Here is a 10303-nt window from a genome sequence, read left to right as displayed (position 1 = left end):
GACAGCGAGCTGTCAAATACACTCACGGGGAGGCTGGGAGTTAAACAAACAGACAAACAAAAAATTAAGAAAAGCAAATGAACAAAATAAAACAAAGAGAACAACAGCCAAAAAAAAAAAAAAAACCCAACCAAAAAACCAAAAAACTTTCCACTCTCTGGGCTGCATGCTGTTTAGGGATTTCCTCTTGTCTGTGAAACTCTGACTTGCTGAGTTCTCAGGAAAAATGAGTCAGGATGTGAGGAGCTGGCAGGTGGCCATCTCCTCCTGCTCAAGGAACACGCAGCAGAGGCTCTGGGAACAGGTGAGGACAGTCCACAAAGGGCCCATACTGGAGCTTTCTCGGAAATAAACACACAGTTTTCCCTTCTCTGCTTCCAACTAACTCCTAGAACGGTATCCCAGGGCAAGCCCCAGTGCCCACAAAGACCCTTCTTGCTCTGTGTTCAGGGGCAGCATCAGGCAAATGCAGCTGGACTGCTCTCCTGCAGTTCACTAATCTGCTTGTAGGACAGAGAAAGATCATGAAGACCTGCAAAGAGCAAACTAGGAGGACCGGGCAATGTGCTTGAGGTCAGGGCTGTCACAGGGAAGAGCCAAGAGGAGTGTAGAATCCTAGAAACATTTGAGTTGGAAGGGGCCCTAAAAGGCCATCTGGTCCCACTCTGCAGTGAACAGGGACACCCACAGCTCCGTCAGGTGCTCAGAGCCCATCCAGCCTGACCTGGGGTGTCTGCAAGGATTGGGCACCGCCACCACTCTGGGCAACCTGTGCCAGTGCCTCACCACACGTATTGTAAAAAATGTATTCCTTATATCCAGTCTAAATCTCCTCTCTTTTAGCTTGAAACCATTTCCCTTTGTCCTGTCATAACAGACCCTGCTGAAGAGTCTGATCCCTTCTTTCTTACAGCCCCTTTCATGATATTCAGCAAAGATCAGTGCAAAGTCACGTCCCAAGGAAAGTGGAACCCCTTGCAAGGATACAGGACTGACTAACTGTGAGGAAAAGGATCCATAGAGTCTGTGCAATCTTCATTTCTGTGTTTTCTATGACCCAGTTGGATAAAATCCTGAGCAACCTGGTCTGACCGCAGAGCTGGCGTAGTTTTGAGCAAAAGGTTGGACCTGCCGAGGTCACTTCTCACCTAAATTAGCCCGTGATCCTGCAATGTCGGGAAAGAATTAATTACAGAAAAGTCATACTGGAATCAGCACATAGAAGAAAATGCAGAGGCTTGGAGTCTGGTTTCATGCAGCTGATGTAAACAGGGAGCGGCAGATGGCTCCACTCTGTCAAGTGCAGGTTGTCCTTTCACACACAAATCTGTTTTCCCTCAGAGGGAAACAGGAAAACTACGAATGAAAGTAAATAGCTCTGCAACACCTTAAAAATGAAAAGACTTTCATTAAAGTTACTGGAAAAGGGCTTGTAGAGACCGGATGCGTCACACTTCCTTTCATTTCTTTTGAAGCTACGGAGTGTTGAAGGTGTATTTCTTCCTCAGATCTCATCTGCTTCTGTACAAATAAGAGCACCTGCAGCTTTACCTTTTCATGTCTCTCAGACTCCCAGCTCTGTGAGATGAGAGAAACACCATTACATATGCAAATACAGTATTTCCTCATCTACAGGCTGCAGACATGCAGATAGCAGAGAAGGGTTCTTTCCTCAATACGATGGAAGGAAAAACATGAATCTCATAGAAGATGCTGAGAGTTTTGAATTCACTTGCAGTTGTTTAACTAGGGGGGGTAAGGGAGCCATGTTCACATGCTCTCTCCCCTTTACTGGTTTGGTAGTTCCTCATTTTTATTTTGGACTCTCAATATGATCATGGCTGTTTTTTTAGGGACAGCTCTTCACAGTCTATCCACTTCCTAGCATAGAGGGCAACTCCTCTGCCCCTCTGCCCTGCCTATCTCATCTAAAAAGCTTTTAACCCTCAATTTTAGTGTCCCAGTTGTGTAATTTGTCCCACCACGTTTTCATGATAACAATTGGGTCACAGTTTTCTAATTGCACTGTGGCTTCCAGCTCCTCTTGCTTATTTCCAAGTCAACTTGCATTAATGTAAAGGCATTTCAGCTGGGCTATCAGCCATGTTGTGTTCTTGGAGGAGCCCTCCCAGATTCATCAGGGAAAAATCTGAGGTTTTCCCTTTCTGCTTTCTAAAGTGATAGTGTTCCCTGGCTCTTCCCTGTCACTTAGAAGTGCATCCCCTCCCCTCACTGAATCTACATTAAAGCTCTGCTGATTGGTCCAACCAGCCTTCAGCCCAGGATGTTCTTGCTCCATGGGTCTGTGGCATCCCATCCAATGTCAGCATGCCTGGTCTCTCAAAGGTGCATCCTCAATCATGGAACCCAAAACTTTGAGTGCGACACCACCCACACACCAATCATTCAACTAATCTGTTCTCTTTCTACCTGGTCCCAGGCTCTAACTGAGAGGACAGGGAACACTCCCTGTACCCCCAATCCCTTCAACATCCTTCCAAGGAGCATAAAGTCTCTTTTAATATTTAAAATTTCCTTGTTGCAGCCTCATGTGACCCAACTTGAAGAAGCTGGAGTGGATAGTATTCCTCTGGCTTTATAAGACCCAGTAGCCTCTTGTTAGTGTCCTGAATGTGGAACTCCAGCAAGCAGCAAACCTCTCCAGGGCGACTGACAAATGGGCGCCTCAGTGCCTCTCAGCAAGGAGTCCTCAGTTCCTAACATCCTTTGCCTGGGGCTGCCTCTGTATACATTAGGGTGTTATGTTGATCCCCTTCAGAATGCTACTGCACTGGAGCTGATTGCCTCGGAGAATATATCATGTTTACTATTTGTGCAGGCTGACTGACAGCCCTGGACTGAGCTTAAGTACAGTTAGACTGAAATGGGCTCTTGGGCTATTGGCAGGGTGAGCGGAAGCCTTGGAGGGACTGGCCAGGGCCCTGGTAATTATGAAGGTTGCATGTCTGGTAAGGTAGTTATTATCTTGTTCCAATACCAGGACACAACCAGTGACGCAGTTATGGGACCAGGGAAAGAGAAGTGATGCAGACTTCTCACAACTGCATTATTTACACAGTCCATTGCAGGGAAATCCATACAGAGAGATCCGGTGGTAATGGAGGGCAGGGAGCATTTCCTGTCTGGGACATGACGTGCTGGGACAACCCAACTGCAGTCCTGCTCCTGCTCCTTTCTGATCCCCTCATACCCATGGTGCAACCATATCCTTTTTCTACATATGGCATTCGTTATCTTGCTGCAGCCTCATGCATTCGGTGTCCTCAGGCTGATTATAGCCTGAAATGAACTCCAGATTAATGGAAAATGCTATCAGTTGCCATGGAAATACCTTGTCATGTGACAGCAGTTGTACTTCCTATTGTGCTTAGAACTAAAACCCTTAGATGACCCTAATTTTTACACTTTCTTACAGTTCTCCTATAAATATCTGTTACTCAAATCTGTGGTCAGTACATTCAGTCTCCTAACATGACTCACTTTGTTTTTTATTCTGTGATCTTATGCCAGGTTATTACATGCTTACGCTCAAGCTTTCTTCAGCAGAGCTCTTCAGATTTCCTAGTTTGCTGTTTAGGAGTTCAAAGCCAAATTCCTGTGGATAGCTATCAACTGTCAAGGATTTCCATGAATGAAGAAAATATCATGGATGGAGACAACTCTACTATGCATTTCATACATAAGAGAGAAACGGGAATGTTTTTATTGATTTAATAAGGACATAATGTAGTGATTTAACAGCAACTCCGCAAGATTTGAGATGACTGAATACAGATAGTTATTCACTGCGTAGAGGGTAGGGTTAAACACACTCACACAGAATGTTCTCCCATTGAGTCACAAGGTTCAGAGCGGACACCCTTGCTTTCTAAACTCCTTGAGCCATGAAGGTAAGGAGCCCAGGTGGGGCTGAATCCACTCCTAGCCCCAGATTTGGTAAACAGTTTATGTGTAAGGAATCACATGTGCATAATCATCTAAGATTATGCATCTAGTTAGCAAAACTAACAAAGCCTAAAACAAACCATGAGCCACTTCCCAAAGTTCTGGATTGGCAAAGCATCTTGATGTCAAGGTGTAAGGGATCTCAGCACAGGCATAACATCAAGAGGCAACTCTGCCTTAAGGGGAGATCCCGTCGTGCAGCTTGCTGCTGTGCAGTCTTGAAGAGCTCTTGGGCTGCTCACTATTTGTTTTTAGGCACATGTTCAGTTGGCCCTCAGCAGTTGAACCAGGTGTCTGCTATCAGTTCTTTCAGCCCCCCAGTTTGAGACAGATTTTTTGTTGTTAATCTCTCTTACCAAGAATGTTATCAGTATCATAGAATCATAGAATCATAAAGGTTGGAAAAGACCGCTAAGTACGGACAAATCAGGACAGGGCACGATAGCTTAAGTAAAAATATATAAGCTGTGCTTAGTAGTGAATAGACGCCATTTTACTGCTCATCATATTGGTGTGCGTCTGCAGTCATTTGTCCCTTATCAGGTAATTAGCCAGCTCACACTAGGGCTAACACAGGTGGCTAACATCATAGTTGCAGCAAGCAACATGATATAAAGACAATTTAACAGGACAGAAAAAGGAAGAGAAAATGATAATAACAATGATAAAAGAATATACAGAATGAGTGGTGCACAACACAACTACTCATCACCAACTTGTTGATGGCCAACCAACTCTCCTAGTTTAATTATTTAGCATATTGCCATGATATGGGATATCCCTTTGTCAAGTTTGGGTCAGTTGTCCTGCTTCTGACCCCTCCTAGCAGCTTCTTATCATAGAATCATTAAGGCTGGAAAAGACCTCTAAGATCACCTAGTCCCATTGGCAACCCATTCCCATCATGCCCACTAAATCACATCCTTCAGTGCTACATGAATCTTTTCTTTGAAATGCTGCAAGGATGGTGACTCCACCACCTCCCTGAACAGTCTGTTCTAATGCATTACCATTCTTTCCGAGGAGAAATTTATCCTAATATCCAACTTGAACCCCCCCTGGTGCAACTTAAGGTCATTACCTCTTGTTCTATCACTAGTTATCTGGAGGAAGAGGTAGACTCCCACCTCATCACAACCTACTTTCAGGTAGATGTAGAAAGCTCTAGACCCGGGGATTTGTTGCTGTTCTTTGAACACATTCCAGTGGTTCAATATCTGTCTCACTCTAATTAATAGGAGGGAGAGGAGGTTCTTTGAAATATGTATACCCAGAATGAGATTAAGAAACAACGGTCCAGATGTTAGTCCAACTAGTGTATTACAAAATCTTAACCAGGGAGATGGGAGAAAGGGGAGGACGGATGCTATTACAAGTTAGGGTAAAGGGGAAGGGAAGGAAGGTGATAGCAAATAATAGGAAAGAAGCAAGAATCATTTAAAGCAGGGATAGGTCATCACCAAGATCCAGCAGCGGTCCGTTGCACGCTGTTCCGATGGTCCGAGGCCAAAGGGCAGGAGCAGCGAGGCTGGTCTTGGGAAACGAGAGGGTGCAGGTACAGGGTGGGTCCAGGAAGAAGCCACAAAGTAAGTCCAGGAGGAAGCAGCAGGTCTCAGGGAGCAGGCCCATGGAAGTCCATCAGCATGCAGCCCGTAGTGAGGGATCTGATGGCAGACACCTATCCTTGTGGTAGTTGACACCTCTTTTATCCTACTTTTTTCTTGCCTACCTGACATCCCTGGGTGCTTGAGCAAGAGTCATGTGCATACCTCCTGAGATGGCCATCTTCCTAGAGATAAGTCCACACAAAAGACGGTTTCCCTGCCATTATCAGCACCTTGTCCATCTGTGCTCCTTAAAGGATTTCACACCCATTAGCCAGGACCTGTCCATCACTGTCCTCCAGACAGAAGATTTCTCTACCTTTGCCCAGGACTTGCCTAGACTTGTTCCTCAGCAAACTTTGAGACAATGATATAAAAGAATAATCTCTTACAATATCGCTCTTGTAGTGAGGTGCCCAAAACTGAACACAGCACTCAAGGTGCAGCCTCACCACTGCTGAGTACAAAGGGACAATCACCTCCCTAGTCCTTCTGTCTACGCTGTTTCCGATGTCAGTCAGGAAGCCATTGGCCTTCTTAACCACCTCAGCATATTACTGGCTAATGTCCAGCTGGTTGTTGACTAACAACTCTGGACCCTTTTTCTCTGCACAGCTTTCCAGCCATTCTGCACCCAGCCTGTAGTGTTGCCTGGAGTTTTTATGACCAAAGTGCAGGACCTGGCACTTAGTCTTGTAGCACCTCATGCAATTGGCCTAAGCCCATTGGTCCAGCCTATACAGATCCTTCTGTAGGGCCTTCCAACCCTTGAGTGGATAAATATGTCCTCCCACCTTGGTGTCATCTGCAAACTTACTGAGGGTGCTCATCCAGATCATCAATAAAAAGGGCTGGCCCCAGTACTGACCCCTGAGGAACACAGCTAGCGACTGATGGCCAGCTGGATTTAACTCTCCTCTCCTCTCCTCGCCACCTCTCTCTGGGCCCAGCTGTCCAGCCAGTTTTTACCCAGTGAATAGTACAACCATCCAAGCCATAGACTGTCAGCTTCTCCAGGGGAAGAGGGCGGGGTCTAGGGGGATGAAGTCTAGGTAGACAGCATCCACAGCCTTTCCCCCATCCACTAGGTGAGTCACCTGGTTGTAGGAGTCAAGGTTGGACAAACAGGAACATGAATTCATGTTGGCTAGGCCTGATCACCTGGTTGTCTTCAATATGCCATGTGATCACACTCAGGACAATCTGCTCCAGGACCTTCCCCAATACCAAAGTCAGGCTGACAGGTGTGAAGTTCCTCATGAAGTTCCTGGTGGCTACCAGCATTTCTACATATGCCACAGGAGTCCAGTCTTTTGACTTGCCTGGGCCACATGGAGTGAAGAGGAACTGTCTTGGGCCACACAGAAAATACAGAGTTAACGTAGATCAGTTACAAAACTTATTTTATATATGCATATCTTTTATTAAAAGGTAAAAAACAGCAACAAAAACGTAAAACTAGCGGTATATGTAGCTTTGTTTTGGTGAGCCTCATGCATCAGCTTCTGGTTCAACAGCAGTGGCTGCAGTTCTTAGTGAGTTCCCAAGGGGTTTGGCAGAGGTTGTACAAAAAGAGGTCACTCACTACCTGGGAGCTCAGTCCGGCCACGTGCCTCACAGCAGGGCCGATGCCAGGGCCACGGCAGCCCAGGGCAGCTGAGAGGGGCTGTTCGAGGTGGGGCCGAAGGCTGGGGCTGGGGCGTTTGTGACATCACGGTGCGTCACAATGCGGGGCTGGTATTGAGGCCATCAGCAGGCAGCGGCTGCTCCACTTTGGCCTGGGCCAGCGGTGAGTGCAGCAGCAAGGGGGAGGGCTGTGCTGGGCCGGGCGCAAACACCGGCCCGCGAGGGGTTTGGGAGCCCGCAGTGGTGGCAGCGAGCGCTCAGGGGAGCCTGCGAGCGGCTCTCTGGCAGTCACCACCAGCGCTGGCCTCAGCCCCTGCTGCCTCCCAGCTCCCTCGCCCCCACTCCTACCTGACCCCAGGGGCTGTGGCTCCTGGCCCAACTCCCCCAGCCGTGCGCGAGCTCCCACCCAGCCCCACTGACCTCCCCTCTCTCACTTCTTCCAGATCATGGCTTTGGCGTTTGTCTTCTCGTTGTTGGCGCAGAGAGTGCCATGTGTTGGTGATTATTTGGATGAGGAAACCCTCAACCGCATGCAGCAGCGTGAGGAGTATCTGCAAGAGCAGATGACAAAGCTGCTGCTGGAGATAGAAGAAATGGAAATGGCGCGGAGCAGGATGGGCTTGCAAGCCCTGCTCTTTGCTTTGTTGCCATACTGGAAAACTGTGAGCGTTCTTTGTCTCTTCGTCTTTCTGTTTTGGTTCATGTGGAAGATCCACAAGAAGTTCCGGGGCGTTGAAGACGACAGTGATGTGGAGAGCTCCAGCAGTGAGGAGCAGCAGCAGGAGCAGCAGGAGCAGCAGGAGCAGCAGGAGCCGGTGGTGGAAGTGGAAGCAAAGGATGAATTTGTCTTTGCTGAAGAGTTCTGGCCAATCCATACCCATCAAGAGGATGGTGAACACATCCTCTCGCTGTTGCGTCACCTCATCGATATCTGCCAATATATCGTGGCGGATACTTTCTATCCAGTGCCAGCACACACCACCGGGGTGGGCAGTGTCTATGAAGGCTGGTGTCCCCTTGTAAATAAGCCTGTCTTCTGCGTGGTTGTGTCCCTGTTGGCCCCCCGTGGGCACACTTTCCACCCAGATCTGGGCGCCCCAGAGGAGCTGCCAGCGAGGAACTCCCGTGTCCGTGTAGAGCTGGAATGCACGTGCGGGAGGGAGCAGGAGATGCGCATGCGATGCTTCCTCCACGCCTCCGCGGAAGAGCTGAGAAATCAGCAGTCCAACGTCCTACGCAACCTCTGCACTGACTCCTACCTGGATGTGGAGAAGACTGCCCAGTGGTTCCAGAACCTGATCAGAAATGCCTGGAAATACACGCATTTGTCAGCAATGTGCAGCATGAATGTGACGCAGTCCAAGCGCTCCTGCAGGCTTCAGGTGACAGATGTCTACAAGAAAATCTTCTTAGTTGAGATGCTGTTTGGCGTACAGCAAGATGACACGGACATCTTTCTGAGCAGCCAGGAGACAGAGGTCGGTACTACTCCCAGCACGATCTGGCCACAGAGCTGTACTGTGGCAGAAGTGAAGTTCTTCCTACTTGTAGCCGCCCGTGCCGAGGAGAGGAATTTCTACATCAGATATATGCAAGTGTGCACCTATATCCTGGCGGGCCTCAACTTTTCAGTCTATGAACTGAAGACAGTGCTCATGCACCTCCTGACTGCCATCCCTTTGGAAGGTTGGCATAGGAGCTATTTCCTGGAGCGGATCGATGACATCTTGCGCTACCTGCGCTGCTGCGTGGAGGAGAAGCATCTGGGCCACTTCTTCATTGGAAATGAAGACGTGCCTGCAGAGATTATCTTGCCGCAGGATTTCCGAGAGTCCGAACCGCTCAACCTCTTCGAGCACCTGGAGGATCCGGAAAGACATAAGCAGGCACTGCAGGAGTTGGAGGAGCTGCAAGATCGGCTCATGAGCCTGCTGATCTATGGGAAGTGAGAGACATCCACTTGTCCCACAGACGAGCACCCTGAACACGGAGAAGACACCGCTCCGTAGGCAGTGGGAATTGCTCCTGGATGTTTTCTCCACACTGGGGCAGCCATACCCCACGCCGATGAAGAGGGTGCTGCGTGAACACTTGAAACAGAGACTCTTCAAACCAGCTGGGCAGAGACCACCCAGCCTCTCCAAGAGCATCTGTTTGCTCCGGGAGCATTTAGAAGAACCTGATCTGAAGAAGTAGAGCACAATGTACTTTGTAACGTGTGCTTAGAAACAGCTGATGCGAACAAGCAGAAATACCACCTGTTGAAGTCGCGTATTTTAGAACTATAGTTGTTGAATGATGTGATTGTCACTTTTCAAGCTCTAGTAGAATTATATGTATATATTATCTATTGTATTATAGAGTAGAAAGTATGTTGTAAGTCTGTTCTGTTCTTTTATTAATTTTAATAAACATATTTATTTTTATAACTTTGCGTGGGTTATAGAGTTGTATTCTGCACATCAAAACCCTCTGCCCGTAGCTCCTTGTCAAAGAAAGCAGGGATAGGGTGTTGAATGCTTGGCTGCCACAGAATTGGGTAGCGTGCTGTGGAAAAGGTGACCCACTGATCTCTTGTGCCACCTCCTCCCGGATGCAGCGGTGGCACTCTTTCTCACTCTGGCGGCTTTGGGTGTTTTCAAGACCCTGCATTATATGGGTGAAGATGTTCAAGCTTTCGGTAATCATCCAAATGAGCTGCACTTGTCTGAGTGCTGCAGAAGCCCAGGCTTCTTCCTGCTTGCAGGAAGTTGGCATCCAACAGGAGGCCTGAAGGGTTTAGGTAAGGGCAGATCTCAGCAGAACATGCTTAAACAAAACTGTTGTAAGCCCTGTTGTAGCTTGATAGCTGCATATTTGATCTTTTCATTCACAGTGGTGCTTTATTTGCTTTAAAGGCTGTTTTTCTTAACTCCTTTCGTGTCTCTGGGGCTGGCCTGAGCCTATCTGTGGTTTTGCCTGTTGGGTATGTTGCTGTCCCTGCCGTTGCCCGGCATGGCCTGGCTCTCCTTTCTTTTTTGCTGCAATGACTAGCTTCAGAGCAGGTAAGACTGCACTGGGCAACGGATCCGGAGTGAAAAAGGCCAACAAAAAAGCTCTTTTTAAGG

The 10303-nt window shown here is 48.0% G+C and overlaps 1 protein-coding gene across 1 annotated transcript; it reads left to right on the top strand.

Moving 5' to 3' along the window:
• The first annotated feature begins 7042 nt into the window (after nt 1–7042).
• Nucleotides 7043–9625, top strand: LOC121110825 (inositol 1,4,5-trisphosphate receptor-interacting protein-like 1). The gene is made up of 2 exons (XM_046942468.1): nt 7043–7359; nt 7640–9625. The coding sequence occupies exon 2, from the start codon at nt 7643–7645 to the stop codon at nt 9143–9145; it is 1503 nt and encodes a 500-aa protein (XP_046798424.1). The 5' UTR covers nt 7043–7359; nt 7640–7642; the 3' UTR covers nt 9146–9625.
• Nucleotides 9626–10303: the final 678 nt, after the last annotated feature.

This window comes from Gallus gallus, chromosome 5, assembly GCF_016699485.2.
Source record: "Gallus gallus isolate bGalGal1 chromosome 5, bGalGal1.mat.broiler.GRCg7b, whole genome shotgun sequence".
Taxonomy (NCBI): Eukaryota; Metazoa; Chordata; class Aves; order Galliformes; family Phasianidae; genus Gallus; species Gallus gallus.
The sequence above is the reverse complement of the archived record's forward strand: the minus strand, read 5'-3'. Positions and strand labels throughout refer to the sequence as shown.

Bases quoted from the DNA above. Each gene is read 5' to 3' on its own strand.
- LOC121110825 (XM_046942468.1), top strand. From the start codon at position 7,643: ATGGCTTTGGCGTTTGTCTTCTCGTTGTTGGCGCAGAGAGTGCCATGT.